We start from the raw sequence: 13,995 nt of genomic DNA, 5'->3' as shown, positions 1-13,995 counted from the left end.
CGCCCGGCAGCCGCCGTGCGAGGGCCGCGCCGGCCCCGCCGGGTGCCCCCGGCCCCGGGCCCGCGGGCGCTGGAGCGGGGCGGGGCGGGGCGGGGCGGGGCGGGCCGGCCCCGGCGGGCGGTTCTCGGCCGCGCCATCGCGCGGGCCCCGCGGGGCGGCGCCGCGGAGCGCCCGGCCCGAGATGGCGGCGCGCGGCCGGTAGCGGCGGGCGCGCGACCCCGCCCGGTACCGGCCCCGGCCCGGCCCCGCCATGCACTTCTCCATCCCCGAGACCGAGACCCGCGCCGGCGACGGCGGCGCCGCCTACGTGGTGAGCGGGGCCGCGGGGCGGCGCGGGGCGGGCCCGCCGCCCGGTTCCGGCAGCGCCCCGGCGGGGACGGCGGGCGGCCGGGGAGCGGGGCCGACGCGGCCCCCCGAGCCGGCGCCCCGCCGCCGGGCCGGGCCGTCCCTGCCGCGCCGGGGGGGGGCGGTGCCGCCCTGCGGCCCCGTGCGGGGGCAGCGGAGCCCGCTCCCCGGCCGAGGTCGGCCCCTTGCCGGGGGGGGGGCCGGGCCGGGCCCCGGGGCGCTCTGGCGGTGCCCGGGCCCTCCCCGTCGCCCGTGCGGGCGGCTGGCCCCGCGCCCTGCGGGGGGCTCGGCGCGGCGGGGGGGGGAGGCGCTGCCCGTGCCCGTGCCCGCGGCGCAGCCCGGCCCCCGGCCCCGCTTCCTGTTTTGCTCCGTGCGGCGTGAACGCACCCGGCCCCGCGGCTGCTCCGGGAGTGCGGGCCGGGGGCGCCGCTCCCAGGCCGGGGCCGTGGCAGCACCCAGGTGCCGACAGCCCCCGCCTCGGCCGCTCCTCGGCTTGGCGGAGGGCAGGGAGCGTGCGGGAACTCGTGTCCGGTTCTGCCCCCCCTGCTTGCATCCTGGCCGTCCTCGGGCTCGAGGTCCCTTCCTGCCCCAGCGCAGGCCCTGCCCGGAGCCCCGTGGTGCAGACAGCCCCCGTCTCCTGCTCCGCAGCCTGGGCTGGAGGCAGTCAGTCGTGGGAACGGTGCCTGCCCCCTTTGCCAGAGGTCCTGCTCCGGGGGGGTCTCCCCAGGCATCCCAGCAACACGAGGCAGCAATGCCTGGCGACGTGGGCAGTCGTGAGCCACGAAAGGGCTGTGGGGGACCTGGACAAGAGTGATCATTGGCGTCTGCGGTTGCACAAAGGTCGCAGGAGCAAGATGCACGGGTGTTAGGCCCTGTGCTTCCCTGTGGACTTTGCCCTCAGGTACTGCGATGACTCCTTAGGTAGGCAAAGACCTCATCTCCTGCATCAGCAGGTTGGTCACTGCTTCTGGGCAGGAGGTGTTGGACCCCCAGAGAGCCCTGCTGGTGCAGGTCACACCAGGTGACGCTGATACCAACCAGCATCAGCCATGGTCTCCAAGCCCTCTGCATAGACCTGGCCTGAGGAACAGGGCTGTTGCATTCGTGTCAGAAGGTGTTATAAGAAGCCAACGTGAGCTCCAGCAAGTGCAGAGCTGGTGGGTCCTGGAGAAGCACCTCCACTGACCTCGGGTAGCCCCAGCTTTCAGCTGGGCTGGTGCCCTCTGGGGTGGAACTGCCTCAGAAGTGTGTCAGCCTCTGCCCTGGGCCAGGGACTGGAGGTGTTACAGAATCAGAGTGGCTTGGGTTGGAAGGGATGTCACCCAGCGCCACCCCCTGCCATGGGCGCAACCCCTGCCCCCAGCCCAGGCTGCCCCCAGCCCCATCCAGCCTGGCCTTGGGCACTGCCAGGGATGGGGCACCCACAGCTCCTCGGGGGCCTTGCCGCCTTCAGAGGGAAGAATTTCCTCCTAACATCTAATCTAAACCTTCCCTCTTCTAATTTAAAACCGTTACCACTTGTCCAATCACTATCCGCCTGTGTAAAAAGTCACTCCATCTTTTTTATAAGCCTCCTTTAAGTACTGAAAGGCCACAATGAGGTCTCTCCAGAGCCTTTTCTTCTCCAGACAGAACATCCCCAGCTCTCTCAGCCTTTCTTCCTAGGAGGGGCTCCAGCCCTCTGATCATCTTCACGACCTTCCTCTGGACCTGCTCTAACAGGTCTATGCCTTTCTTGTGCTACGAGCAGGAATTACTGGATTTACAGCAGCATGTCCTGCTGGGAGCTGTACACCAAACTTTCAGTTTTCAAACAACCAGTGCCCCCGTAGTGCTGTGGCAGGCAGCACATGAGGAAGGAGCCCCCTGCCCCATGGTGAGGGCTGGTGATGGTCACGTACCCCCAGGAAGCAGTGCAGTGAGCCTGGGCCAACAGCCCCTGGTGGTGGCGGTGTCCTGGCCATGTGGCATCTGCTTTCTGCTGTCAGGTTGCTGTGCTCACCTCCTTCAGATGGCTCATGGGAGCATGGAAAATAGAGTAAACTCTGGCTGCCTCTTCTTGCTGCTGAGAGAGGGAAGGATGTCCTTGCCTGCTGCCTGGGGACACCCATGTCTGTGGGGCTGCCTGGTGGCTCCATGCTCTCCCTGTGGTTGGGCAGATGCAGGGTTACACACTCCTGGTGTCAGGCAGACACATCCCTTGAACGAGGGCTCTTGCACTCCTTGAGTAGTTTTGACTACATTTACTGAGCTGCATGTCTGTGCTGTCACCAACATATCTTTTGAGGAGCAGTGACACAAGAACCCTTCAATGCCTTTATTGTACTTATCTGTGCAAGTTCTGGGAGTTTGTCTGATCCTGTCCTTGCTGATGTTCAGTCCTTGACTGCTGGCAGCAGCCTCTTCTGGTCCTGGATGTGCTGGAGAGGCTGTAAGAGACTGTGCCCGGGGGCTGCTTATTGCATGCATCAGCATGGTTCAGGGGTGCATGGGGCTGCTCGTACCCCCCCTCCAGGCTGCCCGTGAGAGCTGGGCAAGTCCTGGGCCCTTCAGGGGAAAGATGCCTGAGGGGCAGAGAAAAGTGCTTGTTGGGCAGCGCCTGGAGAAGGTCTGAGCGCTGGGGAGCATGGTGTGGGAGCCTGGCTGTCTGTCAGCATCGGTGCCTGGGCTAGGTCAGGGCCTGCAAGACAAATCTAGCCCTCACAGTGGTGCTGGGCCCGGCATGCGGTGTGCAAAGGGGATGTCTGGGCCTGGCCCTTCCTGCGTCAGGGCTGAGCTGCCCCGCTGGGTCTGCTGGCAGTCCTTGCCACCCATTTCCTGAGTGCCTGCTGGGACCCTGGCTGGGGCGGCACAAGGCTGGGCTGCAGAACTTCGAGGTGCCTGTCTGCAGAGCGGAGTTGTCGTGGCTGTGCCTGGCCTCCCTGGGGCTGCAGGCTCTCTGGGCCCCTCTGCAGGGAAGTCCTTCTGCAGTAACTCAGAGCCAGGAACGGCTGAGCCCTTCCAGACAGCATGTCCATGCCAACACGCCCTGGCATCCTGTCTCTCTGGCCACTCGGGCTCTTTCTACGTCTTTGAGGGTAGCAGAAAGGAGCCAGTTGGTCTCTGGGGCTGGTGTTTATGCCATCCCACAGGCTGCTGGCACCCGTGAGGGGAATCTCCCCTTTGTTGGTGTCCTTGGGTGTGTTGCCTCTTCCAGGCGCCTCTTTTTGGGAAGGGGGAGGGGGGAGGCTGTGTGCCCAGCTTGGCAGATCCCAGGGCCGCTCCATCCCTAGCATGAGGCTGTAATCCTTGGTTTTGACCTGTGCCTCTCCTCGCAGGCCTACAACATCCATGTGAATGGGGTGTTGCACTGCCGAGTGCGCTACAGCCAGCTCCTGGGGCTGCACGAGCAGGTAGGGAGCCTTGGTGCTGCCGTGGAGCTGCCTGTGGGACTGCTCCGTGGTGCCCTGTGTCCCTGCAGGCAGGGTATCGGGTCTCACGGGGATGGGGACAGGGATGGCTGGGTGCTGCAGGAAGGCAGCACACGCTGCTGCAGAGCAGGGGTGCTGGGCTCTGTACTGGCTGTGGGTGGGCGCATGTCGCCTGGGGTTGGCACAGGGTTGGCCAAGACATCGCTTTCTGTGCCCTGGCACTTGGTGCAGGCCTCCGCTCATGCTCTGTGCCAGTCTGCCTTGACTCTTGCAAGTTGCTAGATGAGGAATGGGTGATGAGCTGTCTGCCCCCCTTGTCAGAGCCCTGGAAATCAGCCAGGTTTGGGGGCTGGGGCAGTCACCGTCTCCCTGGAGGCTCTCACAGCACTCTGCTTTCTTCCCAGCTAAGGAAGGAGTATGGCGCTAATGTAGTACCAGCCTTTCCCCCAAAGAAGATCTTCACGCTCACCCCAGCAGAGGTGGAGCAACGACGGGAACAGCTGGAGAAATACATGCAGGCTGGTAAGCTGGGTCTGCCCCATGTGTACTGTGGCTCAGGATCTGCTTCCCTGGCTCGGCGGCTCAGGGCATGGTGGCACTGCCTGGATCGCTCCCTATGGCCACCTGGGTCTGGCTTTGGCCTCTTCCTACCCACAGTGGTGAGCATGCTGCTGCCGGTCTTGATGTTTGCAGCTGTGCAATGATAATAGCAAGCATCGTCCCCTGAATGTCAGCAAGCAAGAAGCAGTACCACTGGGGCTGCTTCTCGGTCTCCAGCCCCTTCCCTTTCCCTGCACTAGCAAAAGTGAAGACCTGCTGGTGCCTCTGTCTCCAGGGGATCCATGGCTGTCCATGCGCGCACCCTGCACCCAGCGCACACTTAGTCTGGGTGCCATCGCTGGGGGACTGTAGAACAGATGGGAATTGCCATGGCTCCCAGCCCCTTTCTACCTAATGCCCGACTCCTTGCTTGTCTTCCACCCCAGTGCGGCAGGACCCGACGCTGGGAGTCAGTGAGACCTTCAACAGCTTTCTGCGCAAGGCCCAGCAGGTGAGGAGGGAGCTGCCGGGGGGCCCACGTGGGGTGTGCCGCAGACTGCCTGGGCTGGGGGGCAGGCAGTGGATGGGGCCAGGCTGCCAATCCTTTCTCTCTCCAGGAGACACAGCAGATACCGACAGAGGAGGTGGTGCTGGAAGTGCTGCTCTCCAATGGCCAAAAGGTCAAGGTCACCATCCTCACCTCGGACCAGACGGAGGATGTCCTTGAGGTGCGGGAGATCTTGTGCCGGGCAGGACCAGCCCATCCTGCTGAGTCCCGTGATTTTGCACATTTGCAGGAGGAGTCCCCTCAGCCCGGCAGGCTGTGAGGCAGCTCCCTTGCCCTTCCTGCCTTGTCCCTGACCCAGAGCAGGGTTGTCCTCGGGGCTGAGGAGCAGCAGAGCTGAAAATTGTGTGCTGATGTGCTTATGTCCCTCCAGGAGCCCATCTCAATGTTGTGAGGCCCACAGTTTGCTTTGTAGTGGTAGTAATCCCCTGGCCCCACTTGTCCGTTTGCTCTCCCTGCCCTGGCCCCAGCTCAGCAGAGGTCCTGGCTCCCTTCGTAGGGAGCCCCCCTTAAAGTACGTGGGCTGGATCTTACCGTGGGGATCCAGGGGGAGGATGCTGAGGTGCTGTCTCCTTGTGGGAAGTCATGACCTCCTGCTCTTGCTCTCAGGCTGTGGCCTCCAAGCTGGATCTGCCCGATGACCTGGTCGGCTACTTCAGCCTCTTCCTAGTGAGAGAGACAAAGGACGGAGCTTTCTCCTGTGAGTAAAGCATGTTGAGGGAAGCCCCACAAGGGCTGTGTAGGCCATCTGCCCTGGGAGGGGGAGAGCAGCACCCTGCCCCAGAGCGAGAGTCCTGCGCCTGGAGCAGGTGGCCCTGCGCTGGGTGGTGGGGGCCCGGGGGGCTCCCCCAGCACTGAGCTGCTGCTGAGCTGCTGTGTCCCTGCAGTTGTACGGAAGCTGCAGGAGTTTGAGCTGCCGTATGTGTCTGTCACCAGCCTGCACAACTCTGAGTTCAGGATCATTCTGCGCAAGAGGTGAGCTGCAGGGCTGGCAGGGCAGCTGCCCCTGGGCGGTGGGGTGGTGTCCAGGGACTTTCCGCTCTGTGCAGGGACCCGTCCCCTCCTGCCACTGCTGTCCCTCTGGTGCTTTGACCCCCGGGAACATATCTGGGTGTCTCCATTGACACCGGGGAGGGGGCTGCCCTGCTGGGTTTGGCCCATTTCTGCTTTTCCCAGACATGGCCCTGCCTGCCTGTGGCAGCTGATACAGAGGAGGAGGAGAAGAGGAACGTGGCAGCTGAAGGCTGCCTGAGGGAGCCGGCTGTGAGAGCCAGCCCAGTTCCTTGTCCCTGCATGTGGGGCGGTGTTCTCATCACTGTTAGGAGCTGGGGAAGAAGCTGACTCATGTGCTTCCCTTTTAGCTACTGGGACTCCTCCTATGATGATGATGTAATGGAGCATCGTGTGGGGCTCAACTTGCTGTATGCACAGGTGAGGGTCAGTGTGGCCCAGCTGGGTGAGGAGGGGGGTGTTGCACCCCTCAGCTACCGCTCCACGAGTCTCAGGTGGCTTTCGGTACAGCTGTTCACCAGCCTCTGCTTCTTTGTAGACGGTGTCAGACATCGAGCACGGATGGATCCTTGTCAACAAGGAACAACACCGGCAGCTCAAGTCTCTGCAGGAGAAAGTCTCCAAGAAGGAGGTAGGGGAGGGCATGATGCTGTGGCTGGAGCAGTTCCAGGCTCCGGACTGGCTCTGCTCCCCCTTGCGAACCCATGATGCTGAGTTTGGTGCCTGTTCTCCGACCAGCAGAAGCGTGGTGGGAGGGTGGCTGTCAGTGCTGACCTTCCCTGGCTCTGCCCACAGTTTATCCGCCTGGCGCAGACCCTGAAGTACTATGGCTATCTCAAGTTTGATCCTTGCGTCACGGACTTCCCTGAGAAGGGATGTCATGTCGTTGTCAGTGCTGGCAACAATGAGCTCAACTTCCAAGTGCGGCTGCCAAATGAGCAGATAAAGGAAGGCAGCTTCAAGGTCACGCGCATGCGGTGCTGGCGAGTCACATCCTCAGTGAGTGCTGCTTGGGGCTCTGGGCGGCAAGGAGGGCTGCTTGGGTCTGTTGGGACCCCGCTGTGCCAGGCTGCTCCAGCAGTTCTCGTGGCTGGAAGCCTGGGGAACGTCTCAGTTGTGGTTTGGGGCTGAGGGCCTCATGGCATGAAGAAGCATGAGGGAAGCCACTGCTGACAGGGGAACTGACAGTGGTGAAAAACCAGCATGAGCTGTGCAGGGTGTCCAGGGCCAGCCCCTGCAGCTGGTTGCTGGCCAGTTTCCCTCTGGAAACGCCCAGCCTCAGCATGTGTCTGTGCAGGTGCCGATGAGCAATGGTCCCTCAGGGAGCAGCCCAGGGAAGTCAGAGGTGAAGCTGGAGCTGGCTTTTGAGTATCTCATGAGCAAGGACCGGCTGCAGTGGGTCACCATCACCAGTCCACAGGTAGGGCTGCCTGCACACCAGGCCAGCAGTGGAAAAGGATGGGAGCAAGGGGGAAGCTACAAGGGAGAGGGCAGGACTGGGCTCAGTGTGGTGTGTCGGGAGGGCCATGAGGTGCGTGAGGCAAGGCACTGCCAGCCTCGTGACACCTCTCCCTTACAGGCCATCATGCTGAGCATCTGCCTGCAGTCCATGGTGGATGAGCTGATGGTGAAAAAGTCTGGTGGCAGCATCCGCAAGGTAAGAGTTTGGTCTGGATGTTGTCTCTGCAGCTCCCCATGTTGTCCCTGTGACTCCATGGGGTCTAGGCTTGGCCCTGCTTGCCCTCCTCAGGCAGGGGCCAGCTGGAAGATCCCCAGGGGGCAACTCAACTTCAGGAGCTGTCCGTGGAGACCTGGCCACTGAGTTGAGCTTATCCCCTGCAGATGTTTCGCCGGCGGGCGAATGGGGCCCTGCGGCGCTCGGACAGTCAGCAAGCCGTGAAGTCTCCCCCGTTGCTGGTGAGTGGGACTCTGCTGCCCCAGTAGGGAAGATGAAAGCAAACACAGGCTTAGCTGTGATCTCGGTACCAGAGCCGGAGAGGCGCCATCAGCAGGACTGTGCTGCCTTGCTCCTGTAGCCCTGGGAAAAGAAAGGGGTCCTGGGCCCGTCCCCGGGAGCCAGAGCCCCTGGGGAGGGAGGGGATCATGGCTGGGCAGCCCCTGACCTCCTCTTGGGAGGGTTAACAGTGGCTGAGGGGCAGGGGGACAGAGGAGCAGTGGGGATGGGGGGAGGCAGGTATTGTTGCCTGACCACGCTGTCCCCGCAGGACTCACCTGATGCCTCCCGGGAGCCAATGGCCAAACTCTCGGTGAGTTGTGTGTGGGCACAGCGGGTGCCATCATCCCAAGACCAAGCCGGGGGGGAGTAGGGGTCCTCCCTAACATATCTTCCCCTTTCCACAGAGCAAGCTCACCTCTGTCAGCCTGCGAGGGATCAGCCACTCCAGCTCTGCTAACGATGTGGGCGCTAACGACTTCCATGGCAATTATGCCTTTGAGGGCATCGGTGATGAAGATCTGTAGCCGCTCCCCCTTCCTAGGACAGCACTGGCCTGAGGGCCCAAGGGCCTTCGCTGAGGAATGTATGACCTGCAGACAGGTTGCAATCAACGTGCCTCTCACCTGCTACCATCCACCTTCCCTTGCTCCCCAAGGGCTGGGGATTGCATCCCAAACCCACCATTGCCTTCAGGCTGGGGGCAGCTGAGCTCCTCCTGCTGCTGGCTTCCCGCAGGGGCAGCCTGTGCTGGTGCCCAGCTGGGAGAGGGCTCGTTCCCAGAGCGGCACCAGCCTCACCCGAGCAGCGCGCCCAGGCTGAGCCCTGGAGCGGGTGTCGTGGAGCCTGGCCCCAGCTCCAGAGGGGCAGAGCCGCCCTCTTCTCCCACCCTGGGAGTACCTGGACCCGTGCCAGGCCTGGCCCGCTGCACCAGTGGGAGCAAGCAGCTACGTGGGAGGGTGGCTGCCCCGGGGGGTGGTGGCAGCAGCCCAGTGGCACCGAGCGGCCCTTGTGAGGCTCCATAATGCCAAATTAGCATTTAGGTTTCTGCTCTGAGACAGACTGCAGTAAACTGTCTCCGGTGGGGCTCTGCGCAGAGCCCTGTCTCTAACCCGCTCATAGGCTCCAGTGTAATCTAGGCTTGTAACCACGTATCTTTTGCTGCTCCGACCGACCAGAGCATTAATGGACAGTAACCAATGTTTACATACTGCAATGATGATTAAAATGGATCCTGATTGGTATTGGGCTGTCTGTTGTGGGGGTGGCAGCTGGCCCTCCCCTCCCACCTCGGCAGCCCCCCGTCTCTTCTCTTCTCAAGCAGAACAAGGTCCCTATGGAGAATACCAGATAACAAAACCGACTGTTTAATGCTTTTATACACAATATAAATTACACTGACTGGCATGGCAACAGCCACGGAACCAGTCCTGTTCCCCCCTCCCCCCTTTCCCCGGGCTCTGGCAGAGGAAGGCTCTGGCAGGCAGGAACAGGCAGGTGCCGCTCCACGCAGTGCCTGGGGGCACGGCACCGCCGCAGCTGGGGCAGGCACCCACGCCTGGCAGAACCGCTGGTCGTGGCTTCGCCCTGCCCAGGAAGGATAGGGCTGCAGGAGACCCTGGCACGGCTGCTGGCCCTGCTTAAGGCAGCCCTGAGCCCCCGCAGAGTTTGCTGCCCATCTTCTCCCCCAGGGAGGGTAGGGGCCACAGACGGCAAGGGGCTGGGAGGCCCCATGACCGAGGCACCCCCAGGGCCCGGCGCGGGGCCGAGCCCCTGCAGCCGGGCTAAGTGCTGTCTCAGGGCAGGGCTGTGCCCACGGCAGGAGGTGCCAGGAGGGCTTTGGCATTGCGCGGGTTGACCCAGCTCTCAGCCGTGTGGCCATGGATCTTCTGGTGACGCTTGTAGTTGTCCCAGTGGCCAGTGGTGTAGGAGCAGTCCCGGCACTGGAAGGGCTTCTCACCCGTGTGCCGCAGCATGTGTCGCTTCAGGTTCATGCTCTGGTTGCAGCTGTAGCTGCAGAGGCTGCACTGGAAGGGCTTGTCACCCGAGTGGATGCGCCCATGGCGCTTGAGGTTGGCCAGGTTGCCGCAGGCGTAGTCGCAGAGCTGGCACTTGTAGGGCTTCTCGCCCGTGTGCACGCGCTGGTGCCGCTTCAGGTTGTCGAGGTGGGCGGAGGCATAGGGGCAGAGCGGGCAGGCAAACGGCTTCTCCCCGCTGTGCGTCTTCATGTGCCGTGCCAAGTGGTTGGGGTAGTGAGTGACAAAGGGGCAGAGGCTGCAGGCAAAGCCTTTGTCCCCAGTGCCTTTGCGGGGGCTGGAGCCCGGTTCAGTGCCCAGCACCGCCAGGCTGCAGCGGCCACAGACCTGCTCGGCCAGGCCCTCGTCCTGCGCGAACCCATCATCCAGCACCAGCCCGCACATGCGGCATGTGAAGGGAAAGAGCAGCTCGGGCAGCGCGGCCGACTCCTCGCCCCGCAGCCGAGCGCAGCCGGGCAGGAAGGGGCCGGTACCGCTACCCATGTGCAGGTTCAGCTCCGGCAGCAGCGGCTCTGCAGGACAAACACAAGCAGGGCTGTCGGCAGGCGGCACAGCACTGGCAGGGCTCAACTCTGCAAGGAGCCCCAGCTCCAAGGGTGACGATGCCCTGGCACGGGGCTGGCGGCACACGGCCCCGGGCCCGGCACAGGCTCTGTGCGCCTGAGGGCGAGCACTGGGACTGGCGTAACAGAAGATGGCAGGGCGTGCTCCCTGCCCACCCCCGGCAGTTTCCCCCCAACCCCGCTTTACCTGGATCCTTGTCCTGCTGGTGTGGCCCTTCACCTTCAGGCAGGCGGTGGCTGAGCATGTGCCGCTTCAGGTTGCGGCTCTGGTTGCAGCGGTAGTCGCAGGCGGCACACTGGAAGGGCTTGTCCTGGCTGTGGACCCGCTCGTGGCGTTTGAGGTTGCCCAGGCTGCTGCAGGCAAAGCTGCAGCCCGTGCAGCGGTAGGGCTTCTCCCCCGTGTGTGTGCGCAGGTGGCGGGTCAGGTTCACCAGCTGGGCCGAGGCGTAGGCACACTGCGGGCATGCGAACGGCTTCTCCCCGTTGTGTGTCTTCATGTGGCGCTTGAGGTGGCTGGAGTAGTGGGAGGCGAAAGGGCAGAGCTGGCAGGAGTAGACAATGCGCTGGTTGCGGCTGCCCTCGGTGCCGGCACACTGCATGCAGCTCTGCCCCAGGCTGGCGGCCAGCTGCAGCCCGCACTGGCGGCAGGGCAGCGCCGCGGGGCCGGGCTCACCGCCCTCCTCAGGGTCGCTCTCCACGCTCAGCTGCTGGTACCCAGAGGAGCAGTCGTCGTCGCTCAGCGTGTACGCCGGGATGGCGATCTTCCCCACCAGGGCCTCTGCTGAGAAGAGGGTGGGGATGGGATGGGATCAGGGGCCCGGCTGGCCCAGGCACAGCCCTGTTCTGGTGCCACTGGTCTCAAGAGGGCTGGTCCTAGGAAGGGGACTGCAGCCAGGCGGGTGCCAGGCGGCTCTGCCCGCCCTAGGGGCACCCAGGAGTCCATAGGGGCCCCAACGCTCAGGGCAGAGAGCCCCATAACCACAACTTGCCCCAACGTCCTGCCCCAGGGCCTGTCCTAGTCCCTCAGAAAACCCCGCCACCACCACGCCACGGCTGGCCAGGTGGCGGTGAGAAGGTGTCAGGCACAGCACCATCCAGGAAGGATGAGCTGGCACCCGAAGCACTCGCTCAGGGCTCCCCCTTGGCTGTGGTGCTGCCAAAGCCCCGGGGGGGGGTTACTGGTCCCGCTTCCATGGCCGGCACCAGGCAGCAAAATGGACCTCCCCTGGCGCCACTCAGTGCTGCTGCCCCACAGAGGTGGGGGGGGAATCAGTAGTGGGCTCTCAGAGAGCATTTCCACTTACCAGCTGGACAGGGATGTGTCCTCCCGCAGCTCACCGGGTAACCCCCGTGCCCCAGCAAGGGATGACAGGAGTGGAGCCACTGCCCTACAGCCCTCCAGATCTGGCCTGGACACAGGGGGCCCTCAGAAGTGTCCACAGGCTGGTGCTCAAGGCAGAAGGGCAGGGATACGTGACAAAGCCTTGCCACCATCAACCTCGAGCCATCTCCAGCTGTCCCCGTGCTGTGCCTGACCCAGTCACTGTGAGACACTGCAGGACCCGGCAGCTGCCCTCTACCCTGGGCCACCCCCTTTGCTGCCACCCACCCATCAGGGTCCAACTCCCAGGGCCCCTGGGCAAGGGGTGAGGCTGCTCCCAGGCCGCAGGAAAGGGTGGCCACTCCAGGCTCCCCGGTATTTCCCAGTCCCCGTTTCACAAGCACTGGAAGAGCTGATGCCAGACCAGAGCGTTCCGCAAGAGCCTTTCTAATGTCAGGGGAATACCGCGGCCCTGCCCGCAGCTCCGTGCTGAGGGGCTCCCCGCAAGCTGAGTGCGTGCAGCCCTGCAGTGCCTCGCTGTCCCTGGAGCACCGCTCCCCGAGCGTGGCTGTGTCGGTGCTGCCCTGCTGCGACAACGTACCCACAGGGCTGGGGACACGGCCAGCGATGGCTCTTCTGGCACCCCCAGCAGGCCTCTGGCTGCCTGGCACTGCTCCCCAGCTGGGGCTGGAGCAGGAAGGGGTGCTTGCCTGGTTGCAAAACTGCCGCAGCTTTACAAGCACCAGCACAGGCAGTGTCCGGCACCACTGAGGCGGCTTTGTCCCAGCATGGGGCCGTGAGCATGCGCTGCGGCGAGGTGCAGCCCTTGGAGCAGAACCCATCTGCCAGGCAGCTGGGACCAAGCCTCAGCACGAGAGCAGGAGCTGCCGGTGCGGCCCAGCGCAGCTCCCAGCGTGCAGAGCACAGCGTCCCGCGCCCCGAGCGCAGCCCTCAGGGGAACAGACAGGCAGGGGTGCAGGAAGCGGGCGGTTCACGCTGCTCTCTGCTGAGCGCGTCCCCATGTTATTCACTGCTCATCATCCGAGGGCAGCGAGCTGCTCTCACTGCTCCCCATGAGGCACCACAGTGGGGCTGGATCAGCGTCACCTCCTCTGCCCAGCTGCATCGCAGCCGAGACCGACCCGAAGCCTGGGGTGCACAGGCTGGGCTGACGCTGAGCAGCTGCAAAGGAGACAGGGGCAAAGCAGGGGGCAGCAGCAGGGCTGCGGCGCTGCGGGGAGCAGAAGCTGGAGGGAGGCCAGCCCGCGCCCCGCCCCGGCAGCTCTGGGGGGCGGTGGCGTCGCCCCACGGCCACGTCTCGGGCAGGACCCGGGCAGGCAGCACCCCCCGGCCCGGGGACACCACAGCCCCGGGAGCGGAGCGCCAGGGAGCAGCCGGGGGAGCCTCCCTGATTCACGCGGCAGCCGCGGGCTCCGCGGGTGCCCTCGCGGCCCGGGGCAACCCGGGGCTCCCGGGGCAGGGCGGTGCTGCCCCTGGGGACGCCCGGCGGCGGCGGCAGAGCACGGCCGCGGTGGGGCAGCTGCCCGGGCCCGGCGTCCCCGCGGCCCCACAGCCGCCCGCGGGGCGGGACCGGGCGCGGTAACGGGACGGAGCGTCCCTGCGGGGCCGAGCCCCCCCCCCCCGCCCCGCGGGAGGCGCTCGCGGAGGTTCCCGGAGGGCAGCGCTGCGGGGAGCGGACCGGCGGCCGCACGGGAGCGCGCCCGGGGAGCGCCGCTGCCGGATGGCGGCCGCCGGCGGGGGGACGCTGTCGGGGGCCGTTGCCAGGAGCGACGGCGGCCGGGGCGCGGCGCCGCCCGCCCCGCCCCGCCCCGCCCCGGGGACGCCGCCGGGAGCACCGGGGGCGGCGGGGGAGCGCCGGGGGCGGCTGCGGCGGCCGCCGTCAGCGGGCCCGGTCGGGGCGGCGGCACGCACCTGGCGGTCCCTTCTCGCAGGCCAGGCCGCGGCCCAGCAGCAGGTCGCCGGGCAGCACCAGCGCCGCTCCCGCCGTCTCCTCGGGGCCGTCCTCGGCGTCCGCTGCAACACACCGAGCGCCGCGGGTCACCGCCGGGCCCCGGCCGCCGCCGCCCCCCGGCCCCGCCGCGCACTCACCCTTCACCGGCTGCGGGTGGCTCTGCTTGCGCCGGGGCATCGTGGCCGGCCCCGGCCCCGGCCCGGCCCCGCCGCCCGCCCGCCCGCGGCCCGCCAGCCGCCCCCGCCAGCCCGGGGCGGCCGCCGCCGCCCCGCCTCGAC

General features: G+C 65.4%; 2 protein-coding genes across 7 annotated transcripts; one reads left to right on the top strand and one right to left on the bottom strand.

The window, feature by feature from the left end:
* The first annotated feature begins 149 nt into the window (after nucleotides 1–149).
* SNX17 (sorting nexin 17) lies at nucleotides 150–9,069 on the top strand. 2 transcript variants are annotated; one of them, XM_035568264.2, is made up of 15 exons: nucleotides 150–310; nucleotides 3,663–3,737; nucleotides 4,160–4,277; nucleotides 4,742–4,806; nucleotides 4,913–5,023; nucleotides 5,470–5,560; nucleotides 5,748–5,835; nucleotides 6,222–6,291; nucleotides 6,410–6,502; nucleotides 6,667–6,870; nucleotides 7,154–7,291; nucleotides 7,451–7,528; nucleotides 7,714–7,788; nucleotides 8,097–8,138; nucleotides 8,233–9,069. In XM_035568264.2, exons 1-15 carry the CDS (start codon nucleotides 251–253, stop codon nucleotides 8,350–8,352), a joined length of 1,428 nt encoding a protein of 475 aa, XP_035424157.1. In that variant the 5' UTR covers nucleotides 150–250; the 3' UTR covers nucleotides 8,353–9,069. The 2 variants fall into 2 exon arrangements, with proteins under 2 accessions (XP_035424157.1, XP_035424158.1); XM_035568265.1 differs by having other exon boundaries at nucleotides 152–310; nucleotides 7,169–7,291.
* A 105-nt stretch (nucleotides 9,070–9,174) lies between these two features.
* On the bottom strand, nucleotides 9,175–13,925 carry ZNF513 (zinc finger protein 513). 5 transcript variants are annotated; one of them, XM_035568241.2, is made up of 4 exons: nucleotides 13,855–13,925; nucleotides 13,678–13,779; nucleotides 10,612–11,205; nucleotides 9,175–10,373 (listed from the first exon to the last, which is right to left on the bottom strand). In XM_035568241.2, the coding sequence occupies exons 1-4, from the start codon at nucleotides 13,892–13,894 to the stop codon at nucleotides 9,622–9,624; spliced, it is 1,488 nt and encodes a 495-aa protein (XP_035424134.1). In that variant the 5' UTR covers nucleotides 13,895–13,925; the 3' UTR covers nucleotides 9,175–9,621. The 5 variants fall into 5 exon arrangements, with proteins under 5 accessions (XP_035424134.1, XP_035424135.1, XP_035424136.1 ...); XM_035568242.2 differs by having other exon boundaries at nucleotides 10,612–11,202; XM_035568243.2 differs by lacking the exon at nucleotides 13,678–13,779 and having other exon boundaries at nucleotides 10,612–11,202; nucleotides 13,855–13,899.
* Between the last annotated feature and the right edge of the window lie 70 nt (nucleotides 13,926–13,995).

Source organism: Cygnus atratus, chromosome 3 (assembly GCF_013377495.2).
Source record: "Cygnus atratus isolate AKBS03 ecotype Queensland, Australia chromosome 3, CAtr_DNAZoo_HiC_assembly, whole genome shotgun sequence".
Classification (NCBI taxonomy): Eukaryota; Metazoa; Chordata; class Aves; order Anseriformes; family Anatidae; genus Cygnus; species Cygnus atratus.
Note: the sequence above shows the minus strand (reverse complement) of the source record. Positions and strands in the feature narration are given on the sequence as shown.

Coding starts and splice junctions, on each gene's coding strand:
- SNX17 (XM_035568264.2), top strand. CDS start 251: ATGCACTTCTCCATCCCCGAGACCGAGACCCGCGCCGGCGACGGCGGC. Junction 4,807..4,912: donor TTCTGCGCAAGGCCCAGCAG/GTGAGGAGGGAG, acceptor TTCTCTCTCCAG/GAGACACAGCAGATACCGAC. Junction 7,789..8,096: donor TGAAGTCTCCCCCGTTGCTG/GTGAGTGGGACT, acceptor CTGTCCCCGCAG/GACTCACCTGATGCCTCCCG.
- ZNF513 (XM_035568240.2), bottom strand. CDS start 12,587: ATGGGTTCTGCTCCAAGGGCTGCACCTCGCCGCAGCGCATGCTCACGG. Junction 11,206..11,728: donor GACACATCCCTGTCCAGCTG/GTAAGTGGAAAT, acceptor CCCTCTTCTCAG/CAGAGGCCCTGGTGGGGAAG. Junction 10,374..10,611: donor CCAGCAGGACAAGGATCCAG/GTAAAGCGGGGT, acceptor TTTGTCCTGCAG/AGCCGCTGCTGCCGGAGCTG.